The 26,950-nt window shown below is 34.9% G+C and overlaps 3 protein-coding genes across 3 annotated transcripts; 1 reads left to right on the forward strand and 2 right to left on the reverse strand.

The window, feature by feature from the left end:
• The first annotated feature begins 7,161 nt into the window (after positions 1-7,161).
• LOC111912722 (organic cation/carnitine transporter 4) lies at positions 7,162-10,985 on the forward strand. Its single transcript, XM_023908452.3, has 2 exons — positions 7,162-7,768; positions 9,648-10,985. Exons 1-2 carry the CDS (start codon positions 7,339-7,341, stop codon positions 10,811-10,813), a joined length of 1,596 nt encoding a protein of 531 aa, XP_023764220.1. The 5' UTR covers positions 7,162-7,338; the 3' UTR covers positions 10,814-10,985.
• Positions 10,986-12,924: 1,939 nt separating this feature from the next.
• On the reverse strand, positions 12,925-14,437 carry LOC111912721 (organelle RRM domain-containing protein 2, mitochondrial). The gene is made up of 4 exons (XM_023908451.3): positions 14,218-14,437; positions 13,599-13,667; positions 13,395-13,501; positions 12,925-13,230 (listed from the first exon to the last, which is right to left on the reverse strand). The coding sequence occupies exons 1-4, from the start codon at positions 14,372-14,374 to the stop codon at positions 13,123-13,125; spliced, it is 441 nt and encodes a 146-aa protein (XP_023764219.1). The 5' UTR covers positions 14,375-14,437; the 3' UTR covers positions 12,925-13,122.
• A 3,173-nt stretch (positions 14,438-17,610) lies between these two features.
• LOC111912720 (60S ribosomal protein L8) lies at positions 17,611-19,369 on the reverse strand. The gene is made up of 2 exons (XM_023908450.3): positions 18,873-19,369; positions 17,611-18,107 (listed from the first exon to the last, which is right to left on the reverse strand). Exons 1-2 carry the CDS (start codon positions 19,310-19,312, stop codon positions 17,768-17,770), a joined length of 780 nt encoding a protein of 259 aa, XP_023764218.1. The 5' UTR covers positions 19,313-19,369; the 3' UTR covers positions 17,611-17,767.
• Positions 19,370-26,950: the final 7,581 nt, after the last annotated feature.

The raw sequence follows: 26,950 nt of genomic DNA on the forward strand, positions 1-26,950 counted from the left end.
GCCTTTAGGACATCTATTTTTGAGGAAACCCCTTGCAATAATGTTCGTCCCGATGAAAAATCCTAGATTAAGTCCTTTGAGATAGATGTTGTTTTAGGGACGTAAAGTGAGGATAACGGGAATGAGTAATCGGGTTATTGTTGGTTGGTGAAATTAAATATAATTATTTAGTGTGGGTTGGAAACCCTATATGCTCACCAGGCTCCCAAGCCTGACCCACTCAGTTTTATTTGTATTACAGGAAGTGGCGCGAGGGCAGAAGATGGATGAATCATCAAGTTATTTTGTTTATAAGCCTGTAGTTGTATATAACTGTTGTTTGGCTTGTAATTTGTCGTTTATGCTTTTTGGTTTGTATCGAAACATGACATCCCGAGTTTTGATATCTAATTAAAATGCATTCCTTTATGAAATGCTTTGGTAAATATTATTTTATCATATTTTGTTTTTGGGAACAAATTACGCAACTCTTTTAAATCAATGGATTTATTCTGAAATTATTTTAAAAGCGTAAATTAGAACGGTCTTTTCTGGCCGTGATTTTGTGGATGTCACATATGCCCTTTAAGTTTGTGACTGGGATACCGAGGATCACAAACAAGGTGTGAATAACCATGAAAATATGTGTGGTACTCTTGATGTCATTTATCACCTAATCAATGTGTCGGTGAACAACACACACTCCATTGATCTATGACAAACATCGAGCCACTCTTTGCCGCCCTTGTTAGTCCAAATTAGTGTGCCGGTTAACCACACACGCTCCACTAACGACTTTGCAAGGTGCAAAGTGCAATTTCATGGAATAGTACCATTTTCACATTTTTTTTTCTAAAGTAACTAAGATTGGGAATTTAGAAAAACATTTAGTTACTTTTCTAATTATCATTATACTTTTTAATGAGAATTAATGTCCTATCCTATCCGTTCAGATAACGACCCTCTACTAGTCAAGGGAGCGGTGGGTGAGAGTGGACACTTATTCAATCGCCATTTTATAGGCAATTTCCTTATACCTCCCTTATAGACCAGCTTCGTGAATGAGGCCTACTAACGGTAAGATTGACTGTCTTATATATATATATATATATATATATATATATATATATATATATATATATATATATAAGTATTAAGTTATTATTATTACAATAGTATAAGGGTTGAATTTTATATTTTTAAAACTCTAGGGTTTAGAATTTAAATATTTCAAAATCAAAAGTTTTTAATCAATTTTTAAATTACAAAACTTGAGGACAAATTTTGAAACTTTTCAAAACTCTCTTGGATCAATTTGAGAACAATTAAATTAATCATATAATTAACTATATCACAAAATTGACCTAATCTAATTTCATATAGCAAGATGATTTAAATCAAATTCTACAAATAATTAATATTTTCACAAAATCAAGTAATTATCTTAAAATTTGACAATCATCATTTAATTGGATGAGGATAATCATTACCTTATCAGAAAAATCGAATTTTACCAGTCAAAACAGTTTGTGGTAATGATCCTAATCCAAATATGGCCAAAAACTCGAAAAATCTGCCAACAGATGATCCAACTCGTCGAGTCAGCCAATGGACTCGTCGAGTTCCTTCATAGGACTCATCGAGTCCAGCAGTCAGAGGCCAAAATGAAAATTTTCCAACTTTGAAAACAATACAATTACATGAATATAACAGAAAACACCCTAGGCACTGATATCATTGATGAGTTTTGAGCACTATAACAATCATATGGTGCACATACAACCCTAATGTTTTGGAGCTTCTAGACTTAATGGATTAAGTCCTTCATGATGAAGGTTGTTAGCCAGATGTAGCGGTACAATTTACTAAGGGTCACGATGCGATTTTTGGAGTGTTCCCGACTATTTTTTTCATTTAGTGGATCACGACGCGACTTCCAAGGGTCACAACATATAGGTCCTTGACCATTGACTTTTTGATTAGTTTGATTTTTTGGGTCAAACTTAGAGGTTTTGAACTATATACTAAGGTTCAACTTGTGTTTGGTTTAGGTGGTTTGTGTAGTTGATTCTTTGGGACTTCGGGTAGTCGGATTTAACTCTAGGATTTAAGCGAGTCTTCTCACTATACTATGTAGAACACAAAGTGTCATTGTATGTTTGTTTACTTTGTGACTCTTGCACTAATGTTTATATGTTTGTTGGGCGAGGCTCGTTAAGTATATATATTATATATGATATTTTGTGGAACTCACTAAGCTTTGTGCTTACAATTATGGATAAAATGTTTTTATGTACTCATCGGATCGTGATAATGCGAAGACGTAACTGTACACACACATCGGAAATTTTATGATTCGAGATTTTGCGATTCTTTTCTATATAACTCTCATTATAAATTTGAGTTTATTGAACAAATAGTCTTACATTGACTACTATTCTATGAGCATGGGTGTTTATATTAATTTTTAAAAATTTTGGTTTAAAAAATGGGACGTTACAATGTGACACCCTAATTTTCACCCTTTTTATGTGAAATAGTTCATACGTTCAACATAAATTTTTATATCAATAACAACAACAAATAATAATAATAATTTAGTAGTGACTTCTCATGCAATCAATCACAAAACTCACAAAAAACTCATATTGTTAGCGTTAGGACTTAACCAAATATTGTGACGCTACTTACACCCATCGAACCGTTCTCAAGTCAAAAACCAATTTGGTTGTATGTCCCATTTTCCGCTCATCTCCATAGAAATACAAATTATGTTGGTTAGAGATATCATTTTTCAATATATTTACCAATGGGATTCTAATTTATAGCTCACATCGGTTATTACAAAAGAGATTAAACAATTTCAAGGAATCCAATCGTCCACCGTTACATTCGTCCCTATTAATTGTTTTAGCACAATCAAATCCCCTTGGTCCAAGTTGTTTTCGTCCCTATTAATTGCTTTAGCACAATCAAATCACCTTGGTCCAAGTTGTTTAATTGTTTTGCCGAGCAACTAATAATACTAGATATAATCACAAGTTTTCCTTAGGCTATACGGTATGGTGGAGTTTTCACGCGTGAATACTGCCCTAAGTGCTAGTAGGTGTCTTGTGAGTGGCTTGTTCTACGGTCATTCTTAGAGAAAGAGAAACTTTCGCTCTCTTCTTTCCTCTCTCGTTTTCTCTATTTCTCTATCTTCTTCTTGAAACTTCACTAGTAAACATCATTTCAAAAGCTTTGTAAAATTGTTTGATGATGAGATGGCCACCATTTCGTCAGCAACCAGACCGGATAGCCTAAGTCAATATAAAATCTAGTCTCACTTAATACAAAAGGAAAACCGGACACTTCATTTTCGTAAAAATGGCAGATTTCGTAATTTTGAGTTTATATCTTTGTAACACACTAGTCCGGAGACATTTTAAAGTAAAATAGACAACTTTATTAGGTTATAACCGATAAAAGTTTCACTTCAATTATTTTAATTAATAACTTATAACTATAAAATCCCCTATTATAATAAATAAGTACTTTTATTGTCACGTGGCTTTCCCTCCTGCGCCCCCAAGCTTTTCTTCCCGCTCATTCTCTCAAAGTGGATTTCCTAAAACGCCCTTTCTATGATTTTTACCCATTGCCATTCAATATATTTTATATTTGCTTAAAACTCAATTCATGAAATTCGGAATGTTCTTAAATCTTTATATTGATTTTGTTCCTAATTTCCTGCAATTGAAATTTCAAATTTCAAACACTGAATAAAACTCTGATTCCTTTCTTTCTGTTACATGCATCCATAAAATCAGCAATCATCAATAAATCAACACGCTAATAGCAAGAAATCAGGACTCAATATCCAAATTTGAATCGAATTCACTATTCCTTCTGTCGACTTCGTATATACCTCAAACGCGCATTCATCTCCAACAAAGCTAATCATCTCCTTCACCTTCGTCTCTCTCATTTCAGGTAAGATTCACTCGCAGGTCTCTCATCTTAGTATGCATCCAATCCCCTTTTGGGTCTTCTTACACTTTAAATAATTTCACTCTTATTGCTTCCTGTAGGCATGATTAACTTCTTCTGGATTACGATAAGAACTAAATATTGTTTATTGTTGTGTATATTTCTTCAATTTTGTATTCTGATGTGTAGGATCTAAGCCGTATGAAATATGGAATATGTGGGCTTCAACATGAAATTGTGCAAAAATCATGTTCATGGAAATCTAGATTAACCACCATAATAATATATCTCCACCCGGGTTGTGTAGAATTTGGTTATTTAACATAAATTTTGGATTTTTTTGGGTTGTTTTAGTTTTTATGAACACCAACTGTTTGACAAAATGCTTCAATGACTAACATCTTTTCCATTTATTTTGTTGTTGATGGTCTATCTTTCAACGATTTTGTTGCTGGTATTCTTTTTTCTAATAGTGCATGTTCATGTTTTCTAAAAAAAATTGATTTATTTTACTCTGTTGCATGGACTTGGCTGTTATCTCTTAAGCATATGCCATTACTCAATTGGCTTCGATAGCAGGTAAAAAGTCAATCGTGAAAATAATTAATAAACAACGATTGGTAAGATCAACAACGATCGTCCGTTGGGAGGATTCAATGCCTTCTTGTAGTTCTTATGTGATGAGGATTTCTAATTTCAATTACGGTGTTATTGTTGAATATAACTAAATAGTTGATAAAATTTAATCTATTTGACCAACTGTTTACAGTATATAACTAACTAATGAAACCAAAAATGTTTTCAATTTCTATGTTTGTTTAGTAAAAGTGTGTGAACTTCACCAAAATTTGTGTTGTTTAGATCTAGAAATTAGTTATTGTATTCTATCATTTGTTTTACTCGAGTTTTATAGCAAATTTCAAGATTTTGATATGTGTTTTGGTTGGACCAGGGAAAGATCAGTAACATCTTCCAAGATTAAATGATGGAGTCCTCATTTATGCTCCATGTTATATTATAGTTATGTCCATGATCAACTACAGATTACACATCCTTAGTTTCAGTTTCGTGTAGTTAGTTCGGACGGTGTTGTCATTAAAGCAACAATAAGATCCATTGACAGACCTATCATTCATTTAATACATAAGATAAAGGTTTGTATATATCTTAGTGAATGTTAATGATGTAAATATTTCCAAATGTAGGATAATCATTTGTGTATCAATTTTTTGTGGGTCAAAACTTGCAAGGAGACTAAAACCACTAAAATTGGAAAGGAGAAGAATGCAAGAATGTTCCAAGACAGCCAAATAAAAGTTAGAAGAACATCAAATTTACGGTTTTACCCTTTTTAAAAATTGATAACTAATACCATTTTGCCCTCACATGTCATTTCAACTTCATATTTTTTGGATCCAGTTTGAAAATGCCATATCATTTCATCGATCTAAAGCCACTTTTATCGGTTTTTTGGGAGCCAATCAAGTCAAATAATTTTGAGATTTAATAATGATTTTGGACATTTCCAAATGCTTTCATCCAGTTATAGCATTGTACTTTTAAAGCGTATTGCTATTTAGGTGTTTAAATGAGCTTATGTCAAAGTATAAATAATTAAAAATCTTATATTTATATGACAAATGACTTTTTAGTTAAAATATTTAAACAAGAATATTATAATAAAAAAATATCATAAAGGGTAATCAATTTTTAATTTAATTTCTATTTCTTTATTTTCATTTTTTTCCTTATTGAAATTTTGAAGCAATGATGGGAAAGGGGACAGTAAGGAGCATCGATGGGAAGAAGACAATGAAAACATGATACTTGCGATTAAAACATCAACTATAATGATGGTATATTTCTTTTTTCTTTAAAATCATTTATTTTTAGTATATTTCTTTTTTCCTTTAAAATCATTTATATGGATTCTAAAAGGAGATTGTAAACATTTTATGAAATGGTGCTAAATCCTTTTCACCAGGTTCTTATTTTCCTTTGGTATATATTTGCTATGTTTATAAGAACTTTGATTCATTCACAATTTATGGTCTTCTTTTATTGACTCATGCAGAGATGCTCTTGATGCTTTGGGACTTGTACATTATACATGATTTTTTTAGAATGATTGTTCTGATTATTCACTATGTCAAAATTGTATATAGTTTTTTTTTACAGTTTTTTTCACGTTAGGGGTTGTTTTGGTAGTTTTCAGGAAATTGAAACAAGGGGCTGTTTTTGTCGAATTTTGTAAGTTAGTGGCCTATTTATTACATTTATTTTATACGTTAGAATGGTTGTTCCAGCAATTCTTATGCATTTGAAACCGATGCTATTTTTGGCTTTTTTACTAAGTTATGGGGCTGTTTTGACATTTTTTCTAACTCATGGGGCTGTTGTCAGTCGGAAAAATAACTACAATAATAGAACACATTTTTAGAGCATGTTTTATTTATTTATTTATTTTTATTTTGGTTCTCGGTTATTATAAGCTACCATTATATTGGTTATCAATAGAAATGTCTTGGTCATGGTTTTGAACACCGTGTTTCAAGTAAGGAAAATGTCATTATTTTTTCTTTTATCCGTCCAAACAAAAAAACATATTGTAATTCCAATTTTACCTTCTTCCTTAGAAAACTGTATAAAATTAGTGTTCCCATAATTGATATTTTACAATTGACCATTTTGTCCTTGGACTAAAATTGTAAAAAGAAAAATACTATAAGGATCAAATTTCTAAATTTTTCATATTTTTTGTTTTAAAACATATTATATGATATCATTATTGATCCTCAAGTTATCTTGCTATTTCATATATATATAAAAAGAAAAATACGTCTGAGTTTGTTTGTTCGGTCTTCCTTAAGAGCTATTGCTTACCTAAAGCTTTCCAAATAATTAAATAAGCTTGGACCGAATGTTACTTTTATGTTTTACTCGTGTCATAGATAATTTAAAATAACAACTTACTTCCAATGATTTATTACATAATCAATTTTTAATTCTATTTAAAATTAACATCCGTAGGTTCCATAGGTTTTAACCTAATTATCTTAAATAACCCTATCTCCGCGCTCATATGATACAAGGCTACAAGCACCACACATACACATAAAACCAAAGGCTAATTCAAAAACATCATTATTTTAACGGTCCTAAAATGTTGTTTTTAACTTCTTTAGTTATTTAAATATTTTAATGGCAGGTAAATATATTTGAAGATTCATATATGGAATTTAATTTATTATTACAAAAAAGGAACTATTTATTTAAAGATAAAAATAAATTCAAGTGGCATATCCCCCCAAATCCAAATTCCTTCTTTCTACAAATAATATTTACTCTTCCTTGCAACTAAAACAAAACGACATTTAACAACCGCCCTTTATGACCATCAATATCCCCACCTCCTCGCCGGACGATCTCCGGTCACCCCTCATCTTACCGGACGACAAAACCCACGTCGCCGGAAACAATGAAGCTCCCATCGAACGCCTCTGCATCGACGACATGTTACGCAAATACTGCGGCGAGTTTGGGTATTGGCAATTCAAGCACTTCGTTCTCACGTGTATGGGTTGGGCTCTCGAGGCTTTCCACACCATGGTCATGATTTTCGCCGACCGACAACCGGACTGGATATGCGAACCGGATTCCGACTGCGTTTCCGCCGCTGATGTTTGTGGGCTTCAGCCAGGTACGTGGCGGTGGGACGGTGGTTCTGGGATATCAACGGTGGCCGAATGGGGATTAATTTGTGGCCAGAAATATAAGGTGGGGCTTGTCCAAGCCTTGTTCTTCGGTGGCTGCATGATCGGTAAGTCTCTTATCTTCAACCACAAAAAAAACGATACCACTAAGATAACGCCGGCGGTGTGACACGTCGGATTTGTCCGGTGAGTTATCGGTTGATGCATACAATAATAATTGTGGTTCAGCCGCGTGGGTGGTTCTTCTGAACCTTTCTGACATCCATCAATGGCGCCATAAAAAATTACATTGTTTTAGTTAATAAATATAATATATATCTTTCAGGTTTGAACAACTACCTATATGTAGTCCAAGGTTTATAAAATGGTCATCGTTTTCAAAAATTGCATGTATGATCCCTTTAAACATTGGGGGTGTACCAATTTATAGAAATGGTCCTTGAATTTATTTAAAATAAACAATTAGGGGTACATTGGTCATTTCACTTGTGATTAACACATGCAACTTTTGGAAATCACACAATATTCACAACGTCAATTTTAGACTCAAACTGCACATAGATATAAATCACAAGGATCTGTAATTCACTCTAATATTTATAAGACTTAAAGATATTAATATAAAGAGAAAATTGCAATAATGGTCTGTCAGTTTTTGAGGTTTCAGTTTAAAAAAAAAAAAATTAGACCCACATTATAAATGGATAATTGTATTTGATTTTGGACCACTGTACAAATCAAAAAAAAAAAATTAAAAAGGGGACTGAAATCACACATGTACGATTCATGGAATTTCCCTATAATAAAATATATATATTTTAGTACAAAAAAATATGATTTAATTTCACTATAAATAAACTTTTAAAATTTTTGAAGGAGACAGATTCATATGTTTTCTTTAACATATTGTTTTTGTTAGTTTATAAATTATTCATATACATAGTACATTGTATAACATGTAACTATGTTGTATGTGAAACTTATCTTTTCTGTTTCAACTAGTTTATTTTTCAATTATATGTGTTTAGAGATTATTTTATATTCAAGATTTATAGTGTATAACTGAAAGGAATTTAGAAAAAAAAAAAATGTTATTATTTTTGGAATTTAAAATAAAATATGAATTTTCAACTAGCTTATCAATCAAGTCTCTTATATTTACCAATCGTTTTTATTATGATTCATAGTAATTCCTTGTAGCAATATAGAAACCCCTAAATAAAGTCCAATCTTGGATTTTAAACGTGAGAAAAAGATCACCTCACATTGTCATTTTTTTGGGAAATAAAAACAAAATATTGTAAAAGATATTATACTTTCCAGAAAATATAATATTTAAATGCTACTTTGTGTTGAGATTTTAGAGTGTGCGTGGAAAGCGAAAGGAATCTTTACAGCGGATTTATGGGTTGAAGATGGATATCCATTGTTTCTGTCCAAGACCTTTTTTTTAACAAAAAAATTATTATTTTAAATTATATCAAAATATAATATTTTTATTTACGATCAGATTTCAAACCAAATATGTTATTTTAGTTATTTAATATATTAATTATTTATTTTGATACTTAAAGTAATAGCTTGAATCCAAAATCTTATTGAAAGCACAAAAAGTATCTAAGATGAGTATGAAAAATGAAAAAACAACACGACTCTGATCCGAAGTTGCCAAATTGGAATTTGGAACGTACTTTTTGTCCTCTTTTTATAGAATAGAGTAATTTATAGTTTTGGTCCCTATAGTTTATATCCATCTACAATTTTAGTCAATTTTTTCTATTTCTAATATTGCTAGTCTTATGTACATTAAAATCACATCCTTGATTTTGTATTTCTTTCGTTTTACCTTTACTTATTTTAAAAGTATTTTTATCATTAAATTAAATAATAAAACCCAGAAAATAATATATTTTATCATTAATTTCTCTTTCTGATATGTTTTACTAGCAAGTGAAGTGGACATTATTTAATGATTTAAATTTTCAGGTGCCGGAATATTCGGTCATCTATCGGATTCCAAACTGGGAAGAAAAGGATCTCTCACAGTAGTCTGCATACTCAACGCCATTTTTGGACTACTGACATCTCTCTCCCCAAACTACTTAACCTATGTCATCCTCCGTATTCTCACCGGTTTTAGCACCGGCGGCGTCGGCCTCTGTGCGTTCGTCCTCGCCACCGAGCCTGTCGGACCATCGAAGCGAGGTATGGCCGGAATGTCCACTTTTTATTTCTTCTCCGGCGGAATCGCCATCCTCGCCGGAATAGCTTATATTTTCCGAACATGGCGAGCCCTGTATATTGCTTCATCGATCCCTTCTCTCCTTTTCGTGTTTTTAATCCTCCCCCTCATCTCCGAATCCCCCCGATGGTACCTTATTCGAGGTCTACCAGGTGAAGCTATGAGCGTCATGCGTTCAATTGCCGTCACCAACGGTAGATTTCTCCCGGAAAACGTGTATGTTTCTCGTGACGAAGACGCTAATCATGGTGGTGATCGGAAAAGTAACGAGTTAAGGTCGTGTGAAGCTGTGTCGGGATCGGTGTTTGACGCGCTTAAATCGCCGGTAACCCGGATCCGTTTGATTCTCGTCGTCGGAATCAACTTCACTTGCTCTGTTGTCTACTATGGTCTCAGTTTAAACGTGGTGAACCTGGAAACCAATCTTTACATGAATGTGATAGTGAACGCGGTGGCGGAGATGCCGGCGTTTCTTTTCACAGCGATTTTGATCGACAGGTTTGGGAGGAAGCCGTTGGGGGTGGGGACGCAGTGGTTCAGCGGGATTTTCTGTGTCGCCGGAAGTTTTTTGGGTGGAAAAGGGGCTTGGAAGGTGGTGAGAATGGTGTGTGGTGTTTTGGGGATCTTCGGGATGGCCGGAACTTACAATTTACTGTTTATATATGCGATGGAGTTGTTTCCGACGGTGGTGAGAAACGCCGCCTTGGGATGTGCGACACAGGCGGCGCAATTTGGGGCAATATTGGCGCCGTTTGTGGTGGTTATGGGTGGCGGATTGCCGTTTATGGTGTTTGGGGTGTGTGGAGTCGTTGGTGGGTTTCTAACATTTTATTTGCCGGAGACTTTGAACAAGCCGTTGTATGACACCATGAACGGAATGGTTGAAGGAGAGAATGAAATATTAGCATGAATAGTGAAGACTATAATTTGTTTTTTTTTTCTTTTTGGTTTTTGTATTTATTTAACTAATCATGTGTTGTTTTTATAGAAAGTTGTTCGTGTAACGTACATGTATATTAATCGGAAAATTCGGTTTTTGTGGTTCCTAAATCTTTTATGAAGAGTTTGTATGTCCTAGGATACCTGTTGGTGTGTCTTTCATTGTGTGTTACTTTTGCAATAAGTTTATGACATGATAAACCTTTGAAAGAAACACTTTCCAATGGTAAGTTTTTAGGATGATGAATAATTGAAATTGTAGGATGGATGGAATTGTGTGATGTGGGTATTTTTTTATTGTGATTTTGTAGAGGAAACATCTGTTAAAGAATAGCTAAGGTAAAAAGAAATTTTGGATCTTATTATTATTATTATTATTATTATTATTATTATTATTATTATTATTATTATGCATTACTTCTATAAAGAAGAGGTATAAATGTTAATACATAATTTTTTTTTCAGTGTTAAATAAAAATCTTCTGTAGAATCAACCCCTATGAATTTTGATAGTATTTTTATGAGTTTTATAATATCTGACATTCTGAAATTTCTATAGTTTGTATTGAGTTTTATATGTTGACAATCTCTGAAATTTCTAAAATATATAATGCGTATATTGTTGGCATATTTTACTAAAATATGACCTCAGGACAATTTCACTAATAATTTTACTATAATATGGTCCTACTATGTATTGAGACTTTACCCTTTCAATCCTTAAAGTTTTTTTCGTGCCTTTTAAGAGAATAACGTTATTTTTTACATGTTCATTTGGTCACCTGACCTAATACAACCGGTTTCATATGCCATGTATCATTTTTGTTTGTTGACATGCCTAGTCACACTTGATTATATGACTTTTTTAATACAATCGGTTTCAAATTCCTCCAATTAACTCAACTCAAATGAATCATAGTTGTTTCTAAAGTTTTTTAACTACATCAAATTTCCAAACTCCTGTCGGAAGAATGTCCAATACGATTATGAGGCACATGTTTAAAAGATAAATGAAGAGAAGCCAAAATTTGAGCTTCGGACTGAAATCGCTTGAGGGTTTTGGAGAATCGCTTTGATGGAGGTAATGAAGGATGGACAGGTGGAGTATCTCTTTTGTTTCGGGATTAAAGATAAGATTTTGCTGCTTCCATCCTCCTTCGAAGTAGTCATCTTGCTTTCCCAACTATAGTCGAATATGAGAAGCCTGAATCTGAGCTTCGGACTGAAATCGCTTGAGGGTTTTTGGAGAATCACTTCGATGGAGGTAATGAAGGACGGACAAGTTAAGTATCTCTTACGTTTTGGGATTAAATATGTGATTTTGTTGCTTCCATCCTCCTTCGAAGTAGTTGTCATCTTGTTTTCCCAACTATAGTCGAATATGAGAAGCCTGAATCTGAGCTTCGGACTGAAATCGCTTGAGGGTTTTGGAGAATCACTTCGATGGAGGCAATGAAGGATGGACAAGTGGAGTATCTCTTTTGTTTTGGGATTAAACATGTGATTTTGTTGTTTCCATCCTCCTTCGAAGTAGCTGTCATCTTGCTTTCCCAACTATGGTCGAATATGAGAAGTTAATAAGGGTTTTATAGGTGTTGTAAGTCTTAATAATTCTAGTGGTTTTGTTGTTGCTATGAGCTAGGGGATAACAAGAGAGAGGCCTCTTCAACTCTCTTTGAGCGCCATCCACGGAGGAGTAAAGGGTTTTTACCGGTGGCTCAAATCAACCATCAAGTTTTACAAATATTTGTTGGGTAATGAGCACAAAGCTATTATTCACACTTTTTGAGCCCATAGAAAACAATTTGGATCCGAAAAGGTTATGCATCCTGAAGAAGATGATGAATAGGAGCTCTGTGTGAGAGTGTGTGTGAGAGAGTGTGACAATGTGAAATAAAAAGACGTGTCATTTCATCTATAATAAACAAATAAATGAATAGATCAATTAAGGTTACCCCTTCGTTTTGACAGCAAGAACCAATTAGACCCGACAAAATAATTTTATTCCCTTAAAAGACACGAAAAAAAAAACTTTAGGGGCTGAAAGGGTAAAGTCGCAATACATAATAGGTCATTGCGTCATTTTGCAGATCAAAAGTTATTTTAATAAAACATATAATCGTTTACATATATCTAAAATAAACAAATTTCAAAACTTTCTTGCTCAAGTGAATAACATACTACTAATCATCATGAACATACCAAATCATATTTTATAGTTTGATAAATTAGTATTCATCATTAATAATCTTTAAACCAAGAATCATTTTCAAGAAAGTTTCATCGTTGACCATATTGACTGTTTCCATAGGTAGAAGGAGGTGATGGAGGAGGAGGAGAATCTCTTGGCCTTGCATACTCTGCAAATATAACCCAACCATCCAAAAACTGCAACAACAAAAAAAAAGACCACAACAGAAATGACCATTAAGCCCTTTTCTCTTATTTTAGTCAATCACTGGGATTCAGACTATGATTCAGACTACACAAAACACAAGTAAAGTATTATCTATATGAGTAGTTAATAATAGTGTATGTAAATATGAAATTACCTTTCCATCCATGCCCTCTATGCCAGCAGCAGCCCCTTCAAGGCTAGAATATCGTACAAAACCAAACCCCTTTGACCAACCTGAAGCACGATCTTTGACCACTCTAGCTGCATAAAGTAATTTTTTTAAAAAAAATTAAGAATTAGAGTTCAAAAAACAGCACCCTTTTGAATCAAGATCATAATTCATGGAGAAGAAACAAACCATGAACAACTTCACCAAACTTTTCAAAGCATTCTTTAAGTCCTTCATCAGTTGTACGTTTGCTAAGACCTGTATTTAACATCAACAGATATGAAATCTTTAGACTGTAAATGCATATGAAAAAAAATATTTACAAGATTTGGATATACAGATACAGAAGGGAGGGATGCTAAATAATCAAAATAGAATCCAATCCTATGTTGCTCTGTAACTAAAAGCATGTGTGGATTACAAAATTTGATGTTTTTAACATAATTAAAGTATCACTCAACATCAAGCACAAAATCACAAACATCTTTAAGAACATGAAGAAGCAGTAATTCCACGAATTGAAAGACCTATGACTAACTGCATCACTTCTTGAGGCTAGAAGATGCTCGTCAGTGTGAAAATTTTAAGGTAACGCAAATTTCTTCTATCTTTCATTCATTTATCATCGTAAAACACTGCAGCTCTAAGGATCGTTGGATCAAACAAGTATTTTAAACGATTAACATGCTAGGCGATTAATAAAGTAGGGTTTAACAAATATTATATATGCATAAGTACACAAGAGGAATTATATGAAGAGATTAGAGCGTATAAAAATGAAAAGAGGTCGAAGAGAAGGGGGACGTGCCTGATACGAAGAGGTTGGTAGAAGGTTCAGCTTGCGGCCTCTGCGGTTGATTGGCGGTTTGTGAAGGGAATGGGAAGTTGGTAGAAAGGGTTGAGAATAGCGATCTCAGTCCGCGGGGACCGGCAGCCGCCACCGTCGTCGCAGTCCGCATCGCCATTTTTGGGGTTTAAGGGTTTTTGGCAGAGTCCTTACGGAAAAATATCTAGGGTTACTTTTGAACTTCCTGACTAAAGCTGCTTATATAACTATGAAAGGACAAAATTGCAAAAATGATCCCTTGCATTTTTTTTTTATGGTTTTACTTCAAACTATGATTTTTTTTTTTTGGTAGTACTTTTGAGATAGTTTCATTGGGTTTTTTGTCCCTTGGTAAATTGAAATGACTGTAATGCCCTCTTGATATTTTTTTTATGTTTTTTCTATTTAAATTAAATGAAAAATAATTAATTTGGACCCACATCTCTCTCTATCTCTCTCTATCTCTCTCTAGAGTCTAGACAAACACACACACGATCCTCACCCCCATTCTTCCCCAGCCGAACTATTCACCTTCATCGCTCCTTGCTTCACCCCACACCTTCGTCTTCTTCTCTGATTTACCTTCGCCTCATCGTCGGTCTCTGTTATCGCCTGAAGTCGGCTATCCACAGGAAAAGGGAACGATAGCCCTAAATTATCCACATCTAATCATCTATTGATTGACTGTTGTTAAACCAAACCTCCCACCATTGGCGTTTCCAGTTCCCACCTCCTTTGATAACTCCATGGCCTTTGATATCTAGTGGCCCCATCTGAAAGCTTCATTGCTCGCCGGATATCAGAGTGTCACCTGAAAGTTTCATCGCGGTTGTTCTGTCTAGTAGATTTGTGAATCTGATGGCTAGTGGTATCAGCAGTGGAGGATTTATGGAGGTTTAAGTTCTAGTTTTCGACTTGTTGAAGCAACGATCTCCCATTTTCTACAATCTTGCATCTGATCATTTTTGAGGTTTAAGTTCTAGTGTAGTTAATAGACTTGTGATTGGTTTAATGAAAGGGATGGTGTTTTTGTTCATTATTGATTAATTGGGTATTCATCGGAAAGCTTCAATCAATTCCCTTTAAGATTCAACAAGTACTGGTGGTGACAAGGTGTTGGCTAATGGTAGTGGATTAAGATGATGTTGGAAGGTGATGACGAGAGAGATTGAATCAGGAAGTGAAGATGCTATTTTTTTACAAGGCAGGAATTTGAACGCCGGTCTAGTATCACTTTTGGTGATGAAGATGGTTTTCAGCAAGGACTAAGAAGGATGAGAGATTGAAGGTGGGTGACGAATTTAAGAGCAATGTATCTTTATGTGTGTATCTGGGTTCCATTCTAAACCACTGAACTCTCTCTATTTCTTTTTCGATCCATGTCATTGTGTATTTACATTTTATGTGTTATGTTTATGTGTGCCTGCATTTGGATCTATATTTGTGTTAGAGTGTTAATTCAGACATTAGTTCACAAGAAAGATAGATAGCTCCATCGATTTTAGTTGCAGGTTAGAGAGAGAGAGAGAGGTGGGTCCCTCTTTTTTTAATTATTAAAATAACTATAAGATTTAAAATATTGAAAGAAAAATGAAAAATAAATACCCCAACGGTATTGCAGTCATTTCACTATTCAAGGGGACTAAAAACACAACGAAACTAGCTCAAAAGGACCATGAAACCAAAAAAATCGAGATTTTGACTAAAACCGCAAAAAAAAATGCATTCCACAGGGACCATTTTTGCAAGTTTGTCCTATGAAAGGTTAAGATTGTTGCAACATATACCCAAAGTCTTCAAAATAGAAAAAGGATGTGGGTAATTTTTAATTTAATTTTTGTTATTGAATGATAGTATTTATTTGGAGAATATGTTTAATATATTTTTACTCTTAATTAATTTTAATTAATTTTTGTTAATGAATGATAGTATTTATTTGGTATGGGAGACAACTCTAGTTGTTTTAGTACGACTTTTTCACATCTAGACAAAGTTGTGGGATGCAGTAGCAAAATAATATCGTGGCAAACACCGGTTGTCGAATAAAACAACATTTTTAGGTAAAGCATGTATTCGTCAACGAGTCGCTCAATCGCATTACTTGTTTGGTACGAACATGACACCACCAATTCCAAAAACAACAGATACATCAACAAACCCTATAAATACAAAGAGTCGTCTCTCACAGACTATTTGTAGTTTTTTTGTTCGCCATTGAACTCGCTTCAATCCTATACTAACTTGATCGTCGGAGCATATTAAAAGTGATACCTCATGGGATATAGGTGGCATCTTTTTTCTCTTTAATGATTTTATAGATATTGAATCCCTCAAATTCATAGCCAACTCAAGAGTACAATCAAGTCTCATGTACTAGATCGGTTGCATCATTTGGGCACCATATATGGGACCGTTGTGAAAGTCATCATCTCGATAAACCATTGTAAATGGGAAATGCTAGAGAAAACAGTAAGGAAAAGGATCTCTAGCATGCTTTCCTCATGATGTCACCACATATTTAAACTCCTATAACCACCTCAATCTTAGGAATGTTCAATATTTATAATGAAACAATTAACGGTCGATAAGGTACTTGTAAGCATGATGAACTCGCCATGAACAACCATAACCATCCCATATCTTGATCTAGAAGAAGATAGACATATGGAATCAATGGCTTACTACAACGGTCAAACACCAAGTTTAAGTACTTGTGTCGTAAAAGGAAGATGCAAACACGATGACAGTCTACATGCATCCATACTCCAAGGAAGAAACTCATATCCTATGAATAAGAGATCCATTGTCACGAGACATTGTGTACACTAAGAAAGAAGCATGATAAGGGATACACCATGAACACCTAGAGAACAAAACATGTATCCTAACACGGGTAGGTGTTTCCAAAGATGTGATCCAACATAGTCTTAATGTTCATGTATAACGTAGTCCAATCCAATAGAAATGACGACCAAAAACATGATACCAAAATGTAGCAATAAACATGGAAGACAACAAGCTTGTCAAAGTAGGGAGTATACACCAAGTAGTGCTCTCGATATGGATTGTGAACCCGACAATGGTCAAGAAAGGTGATGGATCTTTGGAGGAAGTGTAACAATTTCACGTATCTTATGCATACAAAAGAAAAACTAAGAAAAAAGTTTATCTTTTTTGGTATCTTTAGTCCAATCTTATACAAAGAGCAAGGAGGATACATAGTTGTTGCGTAGAACAAGGCTCTAACAAGGTAGTTCATGATTGGGTAAAAAAAGAGTCAAATGGAGAAACATAGGACGGAAGGTGGAACTTGTCACGCCTCAAATACTATTATGTGTTGTCGAACAAATTAGCAACCAAACCAAACAACAAACAAAAACAAGTCTACCACAAAACTTTCCCATAAAACAAAATGTATGACAATCAACATAACAATAACAATTCCAAGTAATAAACTCAAAATAACTAACAATAAAAAGTACCCAATGATTCATAACAAAAAAACCAAAACCATAATAGCAATCTAACTTCATCACTTATCAGCCTTGGCAGCGGTGGCAGCAGCTTGACCTCTGAGCCGCCCAGTCCTCCTGGCGGCAATGAGCCCAACCTTTTGACCGGGTGGTGCATCACGTCTAACCGTACTTGCATGACCAATATGTTGATGGTTACCACCACCATGAGGATGCTCCACAGGGTTCATAGCCACACCACGAACCTTAGGCCAGCAGTTACGTTTCACACGGAATTTGTGATACGCGTTTCCTGCTTTCAACATTGGCTTTTCAGTACGCCCTCCTCCTGCAACTTGACCAATCATAGCTCTGCATCCACTTGGCACAATTTTCTTGGCTCCAGATGGAAGCTTCACTCTACAATCATACACAAAGTTAAAACATACCACATAAGTGAAATTGAAAAGGAGTGACACAAAAGTGATCTTTTGGAATACCCAGATGGAAAAGATTGATTTTTTTTAATGCCCAGAAAGAAAAGATTGAATTTTTAGAAAAAAATGTAAAAGAAAAGTTACAATTCATTGAAATGTTAGGCTTGAATCTTGATCAAGAATGAAAAATCATAAAGATTTACTAAAGAAAGTTGCCCAAAAGAAAAGAGTGTAACTTGTGAAAAACCCATAAAGATTGTTGAGTTTTATCAAAATTCTACAGACAAATTTGCTTTTTTTGATAATTTTGATTACAATCTAGAAAAGAATTGATGGGTTGGAGCTTATAAGTAAGAAATAAACGTTCTACAAAATGCATAACCAATATTATGTTTGGGAATTGCTACACAAATTTACGGGAGACAGTTATGAAAAAAAAACCCTAAATTTAGAACGATTACACAACTCCTAAGAACCAAAGATTATCTTGAAAACAAAACACAAGATTATGAATGATACGAATCAGTATTTAATTCTAACTTAGGTTTCCAAATGCAGTTAGTGATTTTAAATTTCAAAGAATTGAAATCGGATTAAACAGCTCAATATCAAGTGGATACAAACAAAAATTTCATAAGTATGGATAAGAAAACTAATCAAAATCATTTATAAACAAACATGTATCCTAAACAATATCCAATTAGACAAAATGCATGAAAAGAAAGTATTTTAATGATAAAATGTATACCTAGTGGTGCCGTTATCGGGGTTGTGACTGATAACGATGGCGTAATCACCAGAAGCCCTGGCAAATGAACCACGGTCACCGACGTGGTGCTCAACGTTGCAGACCACAGCTCCTTCTGGGATAGATCTGAGAGGAAGAACGTTACCGACCATCAAGTTAGCCTTCTTTCCACAAAAGACGAACTGACCAGTGTACATCCCCTCGGCGGCGACGAAGAGTTCCTTCTGGTGCTTGTAACGGAAAGGATGACGGAAAGTGACGCGTGCAAGAGGGGCACCACGACCTGGATCGTGGATGATTTCGGTGATGACACCCTTGAGGTAACCATTGCGCTCACCGAAGTCGAGACTGCGGAACCTCGCCGGACCCTTGCGGTGGTGGGTGTGGGATTTGAAGACGGAGCCTGCTCCCTTACGCTGTGCTCTGATAACACGACCCATTTCTCCTGTTAAGCTTCGGAGAACGACGGCAGATGGAGGGAGGTTGGAAATAGGCGAATGGAAGCACTTTGTAGGGTTTAAGAGGGTACGTTTCTTGACCTAGGGCTTAGTTGGGCCTGTAAATGGGCTTACTTGTTCATTTAGTGACTTGGGCCGTCAAAACTCTTGTAGCAAGATAGTCCATTAAAGATAATAAGAGGTTGTTTTTATTTATATAGGATATCAATTAACTAGTTTTTAATAACAAAATATTAATAAAATTAATAAATTTTTGTATTTGAAAAATAGTCGTTTTGATTTGGAACATAGTAAGTAGTTTTGATTCTTCCTTAGTTAGATTAGACGAACAAATATTACGAATTTTGACAATACCTAAACAATGTATATTTCTAACATAAAACATTTTGGAATGTACGAAATTTCAGAATATCATTCTTGACCAAAAAAGAAAGTCTATATCATGTGTTCTTGGGCATTTTTTTTACTTCTTTAAGCTTTATAGATTTGTTTAGAATGCCTTATCTACATTTTATTAGTGATAATAAGTTTGTATAATTGTTGTGATATGTTGGAGACAATAGAGCTAAGATTGTCACTCGATTTGGTGTAGATGACCTATCTTGATATCATAGTACAAAATTGGAAAACAGGTCGTTAGTCGACGTCTGGGAGGAGTTCCTGGGACGAAGCTACGACGATCTAGTTAGTTTTTTCTTAGAGAAGAGAAAAAATATTTGTTGGAAAAAGAGTCCTCCTTCTTCACGAGGAAGAAGGATCCTTATATACCTGGTTCTAGAGCCATGTGGACCTTAACTAATTTTGTTGGACATTCCTTTGTGGGACGTGACGTGGCAGACTCCTACTGGAAGATCCTTCGTCACATCCTTTTTCCATCATCTCCTCATTGGCTAGAGGATGATCTTTCGGTTATTACGAAGATCGTGGTTATCGTCCTGAATGGTCCCACTCTCGTCGGGGCATTATCCCTTGGTGAGGAGATTATAGTGTTGCGCTGCACCATAACTCTCACGCCTACGTCTTTCGCGTTAGCGAATGCCCGACCTTGGCCTCGGACTTTGTCCTACTGAGTTCAACTCAGCCGACTTCACATTAAGGAAAGAGATTTTGACATCTATTTGCCAAATTTCATAGTCATGAAACGCAACTATGGCGACCATTATCCGAATAGATTTAATCTTAGCTATTAGTAAAAAGGTCTCATCATATTCAACCCTTGGGGTTTGAGTAAAGCCCTTCACAAGCAGTCAAGCCTTGAAAATGTGTACCTTTCCATCCATGTCGTTCTTCTTCTTGAAGATACATTTGCACCCAGCTATCTTACGACCTGGTACATTATCAACTAAATTCCAAACCTGGTTGTTATACATGGACTTGATCTCGCTGTCCATTGCCTTTTGCCTTTGGCAGCCTCATGGTTTGCCATTGCTTCCTTATAGTTAATCGGTTCATCCATATTTACCAGTGTACTATCACTGATAAACTTATCACCTTTTGTAGTAATATAGAAACCATATAACTCATGTTACATTCTAACTCTAGTGCAACGCCTAAGAGGTAATGACTCGTCAACTGGTTCAACTGGAATTTCTTCCTTTGGCTGAACCCTAGAGTCTTCAGATGTTCCTTCAACGTTTGATTCATAAATCTCTTCAAGATCAATTGTACTCCCAATGTCCTCTTTTCATATGAGCTCTCTCTCGTGAAATACTCATCTTCGTGCTATAAAGATCACGTTCTCACTTGGTCTATATAACAAATATCCAAATGACTTTTGTGGATAGCCAACGAAAATACATCTCTCACTTCGAGGTTCATGCTTATCGTGAGTGTAACGCCCGTAAATCCGGGCTAGTCAATTTAGAGGCAATAGGGGTCGAAAACGTTTTTTTGACAAAAGACTATTAAGAATAAATAATCTCAACCAAGTTTTAGTATATGTTACAAGGTTTTCGTATATATAAAGAGCGTCGAAATCCGAGTTATAACGAAGAAGCTATGACCCGTCGAAGTTTTGCGACGGAACCGACACGATACCGGGAGACGTAAATAGTGAATTTACGATAGAGCAATATTTAGCCTTAGCGATCTAAACGAAATTCGTAGTATATGTTAAACCGATAGTGTGCATAAAAAAAACATCCAAATCTGACTTCGTATGAGGAAGTTATGATTTTTCTAAGATTTAGCATAGCAGTGCACAGCCCAAAATTTGAATTTTAGATCGGTCGATTTTTAGCCAAAATAATCTAAACAATAAATGAAGATATCGTTAATAGGAGCTAAACGATAAAAAGACAGTCGAAAACGGAGCTCGTATGCGAAAGTTATGGACGAAGCTTAGTCTCTACTTTTCGAGCGCGGCGAATTCAATACAGTTTTGTAAATCCGATATAGAATGAGAATTAGCCAACGAGGTCTAGATGAAAGTTGAAGATATCATTAATAGGAACTCAATGGTAAAAATACAGACAAAAACGGAGCTCGTATGCAAAAGTTACGGACGAAGCTTGAAGACTACTTTACTATACAATTCCTATAAATATGATATGAACTCTTCATAATTTCTTCACACCATAACCTTTCTTTCTCTCTCTAACTTCTATCTAGCCTCCTTAAACCCCTCCCAAGTCTAGGGAACCTCCCTAGCACGAGAAGAAAGCCCCGGAGCACCCGACGGCTCCGAGAAGAAAAGCTTCCGGCTCGGAAACGCTGCTCCAGCGAAGCCCAGTTTTTAATAAAAACCCGGTGTAAGTAAACTACGCCTATACTATATTTAATATAGATTTTATTTAATTATAGTAACATTATTAGGACCTTAAAATAATTATTTGGGCTATTATTATAAGTTACATTGAGTGTTATTTAACGCCTATATAATAGTAATAATAGCTAGACTATTAATTAGTCGCAGTTAACGTTAAAAACTAAACCCTAGTGGAATTGATACTAGGTTTTGTCGAGGAAAAATTGTTTTGAGATAACGAAGTGCTGTCTGAGTTCGGAATCACCACCTAATCAGGTGAGTGCATAGTTACTTTCATCATACACCTAGATATGAAGTATTTTATATAAATTATGTGCTATGTGTGCATATTACCTGAGTACTTGTTGTATATGCTGGATGAACGATTATATACACGTTTTAAATGATTTAAACTGTATATGTATTTTATATCTACGAAAATGTTGCGGTAAGACATAGGTAGATGTAATAGATGAAATATGAGTTGGATGATGAGTTGAGAGGTGAAATAGACTGTAAGATGAGGGTGAGAGGTGGACGATGTGAGAAGCCTTTTTCCCAAATGATGGCCCCGTCATTCAGCAGAGTATTGATGACAACCACAGACTATTCTAGACAGTCCAGTGGAACACTAGCAGGCTCGCAACCTATAGGTGTTGTGAACGATTTGTTCGCCGGTGTACTCTAAAAAAACCCATTGATATGTATTGCGAGTGGACTCTCGAAAACGATACTGTCAATAAAACCCTGGCAGATGCACTTAAAGGACTCTACCGGCAAAAGCGCCTAATAGAGAACCTCATAACCCCGACAGATGCGCCTAAAAGGACTATTCCGGCAGATGCGCCCCATAAAGAATGTCACAATTTTGGCAGCTGCGCCTAAGTGACAGAACTAGCAGTTGTGCTTGACAGATGTGTCATTTACAACGACGGAATTCATACCTATTCCTTAGGATACTTCTTAGGAATGAATGAACAAGAAATAGCTGATTCTTAGGGTAGATCCTTTAGAATAAAGAAGATAATGGGGATGGGTAATTGGATTAACTATTTGATGATTAAACATAATAATTATATTATTGTGGGTTGAAAACCCTATGTACTCACCAGATTTCCCAACCCGACCCACTCAGTTTATTTATATCACAAGTGTCGATATGAAGTGACATTACACTGAGAGATTAAAGAGATGTAGATCACTAGTGTAAATAAATGTAAGTTCCGTTTATGCTTATGTTCCTGTATTGACAATGACATCCCAAACGTTTTAAAATGAATAAAATACGTTTCTTCGAAAATGTTTTGATAACGTATTTATCGTATTTTTCTGGGAACAAATTCCGCAACATTTTTATGAAAAGAAGTACTCTGATTTTTATAAAGCATAAACAAAAATCGGTCTTTTCTGGCCGTGAAAATAGGGATGTCACAGTGAGTCTCTCATATAATGAAAGCTTCACAACCCCAAATGTTAAACGAACCATGTCCAACAAGGTTCGATTACACCTCTCAGCCACACCATTAAGTTATGGTGTCCTAAGAGCTATCAAATGTGAAAATATTCCACATTCCTTAAGGTAGTTGTGGAACTCGATACTAAGATACCCACCGCCTCTATCGGATCTAAGCATCTTTATCTTTCTGCCTAATTGATTCCCGACTTCTTGTTTAAACTATGACAACCCGAAATTTCTATCTTGTGCAAACCCTACATTCAATCAAAGTCATACTTGTTTCTGCTATCATTTATCAATGTTTAGGGTCTATTTGAGTGTTCTAAGCCTAGTATATTCAAGAAACGGGTGTTAAGAAGTATCTTCTAGGGTTAATGTGCAACAATCACACCTTAAACCCCACTAAAAAGGTGTTTACTGCCAAACTTCATGAGTTTGGGCCGTAAACTCAACCTTGGCTGTGAACTCATGCTATAAGCATGAGTTTACATCATTTTTTTATCATTTCCTTCATTTCAAGTCAAATAAACCCCACTTCTCTCTCAAGTATCATAAGATCTTCATTCCAATCTTCTAAAAATGTAAGCATTTCTTCTCTTGATTTGTTGTTACATCTCCTTATCTAGTGGTTATGCATGATTTCATCCGTGAAATCCTTTCATTTTTATAGATCTTCAAGTGTTCTTCATTTCACCAAGAACACACACTAGTGTTTTTGGACTTTAAACACCCTATCAAGCTTCTATATTGTAAGTACTCTTGCATTAGCTTGTTATATGCTTTAATCACTTGGTTTACACCTTGAAAACATCAAGAAATCAAGATCAAAAGAGAGTTTACGGCCAAGGCAATATCCTTGGGCCGTAAACCCTAATGATTGGTGCAAAGTTGCCATAACTCCTTCCTTAACCTTTGAACTAGGTCTAGAACACTTCCAAAATGAGTAAAAGACCTTAAACGTCAAAATGGTACAAGTTACCATGAGTTTATGTCCGTAAACTCATTAGGGCTGCAAACCCTAGGCCGAGAACTCATGGGGAGTTTACTCTTGGGCCGTAAACTCCAAGGTGAAGCCCTACAACCCTTAAATGCAACCCTTTTGTACTTATAACACTTAAATCAAAGTGTTTACATGTTTTAGGGTGTTTATACTCGCTTAATTAGTTGTTTAATCACTAATTAGATACATATATGTGTCATTATATGTTAACTAGGATCTGTGTGCGTGTTCAAGTCTTCACCTGGCACTTAGCATCCTATATAGAAGTTTCATCCAAACCACTCACTACATGTGACTTCATACCCCTTAATCTACCTTTTAAATGATTTTAAATTCTTTTATGGAGGGGGGGGGGAATACAAGTTGAAACATTATAGTTATTATATCAATCACATGTGATTAATAACTACCAAACAAATGGATTTACTATGCCTTTAGTTATTTTATCAATCAAACTACTTCGAAATGTTTATCAAACTCTTTTACATGTTAAACTATTCATCAAACTTGTTCTTACATGACAAACCTTTTTAATTCAACTCTTTTACACTTATACATTGTCCAAACCTTGTCTAATGCATATATAGTTATATAAGTAAGGTTTGTTTGGATGTGGACTTAGAGTACCCTGTTGTTTGTCCGAGTGTCGTTTGATCCTTAGTTATATATTATGTATATATGTATAGACATAAAAGCTTTTATCTTAGTTCAATATACTCAGTTATACAAACGACTTTACTAGTAAACTACAATAGGTATAGTTTAGGAAGACATTACTTATTACTTCTAGTACAATGAAACATACAAAGATTCAGTTCATACATGAGTCAATACATACTATTATGAGAAACTAAGAGAACATACTATTATGAGAAACTAAGAGAACATACTATTATGAGAAACTAAGAGAACATACTATAATGAGAAACAATACATACTATACACTATACAAGAGAACATACTATGATGAGAAACAAAGAGAACACACTACATACCAGACATAGAGAACATACATTACACTGGTACATACAATACATATACAAGAATACTATAACATAAATGTGAACCATTATTTCGAGGCATGTCATCACTGCCATGGATCGTTTTGTAGCCAGAGTATCCTGGAGGGAGAGCGTGAATTTGTGTATAGATCTATACTGGATTGACTGTCCTACACCTTTTTGTTCGCTACAGTGGGACTTGCAAGTCTATGGGTGCCAAATGTCATTTCTTCCGACGTCTTTCATCGTCGTGTTATTAGTCGAAAGTATGGTACAACCATTTCACATTATACCTTAAATAACAATTGTTTAAAGCAGTCTGTACAACAGTAGTTACTATAATACAACACTACGTTACTATTATTATTTCCCCATTACATTCACATTGTGACCTTCTCACATAAACGGTAATGTAAAAACTATATTTTTGGTTAATGATAGTCACACCAGGGAAAATACACACTCGTACAAGAAACAAACATACAAAACATTTGATGCCTTGGTAGAAGGCTACGTTTAGTAGAAAATATAGGATTTTTCTAGGAGATACAAACAGATACTACAAACTTTTACAAACTTATACATCAAACACTTACAGACGTTTTCATACAAACAATGACACTAAAATGCTTATGAACTCACCAACTTTAAAGCTGATCAACTCTTTCAAAATAACTTGTATTCTCAGGTCATCAGTAATGTGACATCCCCAATTTCTCGGCCAGAAAAGACCGATTTGTTTATGCTTGGTTTTTAAAATCAGAGTAATCTTTTAAAGAAAACAGTTGCGGAATTTGTTCCCAAAATATGATAAAGATTTATCAAAGCATTAATGTAAAGAAATGTATTTTTATTATATAACAAAATCTCGGGATGTCATGTTCCGATACAGACACATAAGCATAAACAGAACTTACATTATTTACACTAAAGATTTTACATCTCCTTTAATCTCTCCGTGAAATATATCTTCGTATCGATACCTGTGATACAAAGAAAACTGAGTGGGTCAGGCTTGGGAGCCTGGTGAGCATATAGGGTTTTCAACCCACAATAATATAATTATTATATTCAACCATCAAACAATCAACCCAATTACCCATCCCCATTATCTTTTTTATTTCTTAGGATTTTACCCTAAGAATTCAACTACCCGTCATTCATCCATTCCTAGGATTGACCTAAGGAATTAGCACAAAATTTACTGCTACATAAGGCGCATCTACCAACATCATCCTTTAAGTGCCTCTGCCAGGATTATGTCATACACTATGAGGTGCGACTGTCAGGTTTATGACATTCTCTTTTAGGCGCATCTGCCGATATTATCTTATAAGCACATCTGCCAAGATTATCCTATAAGCGCATCTGCTATTGTTATGACAATCTCTATTTGGCGCACCTGCCAAGATCACGA

This window comes from Lactuca sativa, chromosome 9 (assembly GCF_002870075.4).
Source record: "Lactuca sativa cultivar Salinas chromosome 9, Lsat_Salinas_v11, whole genome shotgun sequence".
Lineage (NCBI taxonomy): Eukaryota > Viridiplantae > Streptophyta > Magnoliopsida > Asterales > Asteraceae > Lactuca > Lactuca sativa.

Excerpts from the sequence above, each read along its gene's own strand:
- LOC111912722 (XM_023908452.3), top strand. The coding sequence starts at position 7,339 with ATGACCATCAATATCCCCACCTCCTCGCCGGACGATCTCCGGTCACCC. Across the intron at positions 7,769-9,647 it reads CTTCGGTGGCTGCATGATCG|GTGCCGGAATATTCGGTCAT; the intron begins GTAAGTCTCTTA and ends TTAAATTTTCAG.
- LOC111912720 (XM_023908450.3), bottom strand. The coding sequence starts at position 19,312 with ATGGGTCGTGTTATCAGAGCACAGCGTAAGGGAGCAGGCTCCGTCTTC. Across the intron at positions 18,108-18,872 it reads CCCGATAACGGCACCACTAG|AGTGAAGCTTCCATCTGGAG; the intron begins GTATACATTTTA and ends GTATGATTGTAG.
- LOC111912721 (XM_023908451.3), bottom strand. The coding sequence starts at position 14,374 with ATGGCGATGCGGACTGCGACGACGGTGGCGGCTGCCGGTCCCCGCGGA. Across the intron at positions 13,668-14,217 it reads TACCAACCTCTTCGTATCAG|GTCTTAGCAAACGTACAACT; the intron begins GCACGTCCCCCT and ends TGTTAAATACAG. Across the intron at positions 13,231-13,394 it reads TAGAGGGCATGGATGGAAAG|TTTTTGGATGGTTGGGTTAT; the intron begins GTAATTTCATAT and ends TTGTTGTTGCAG.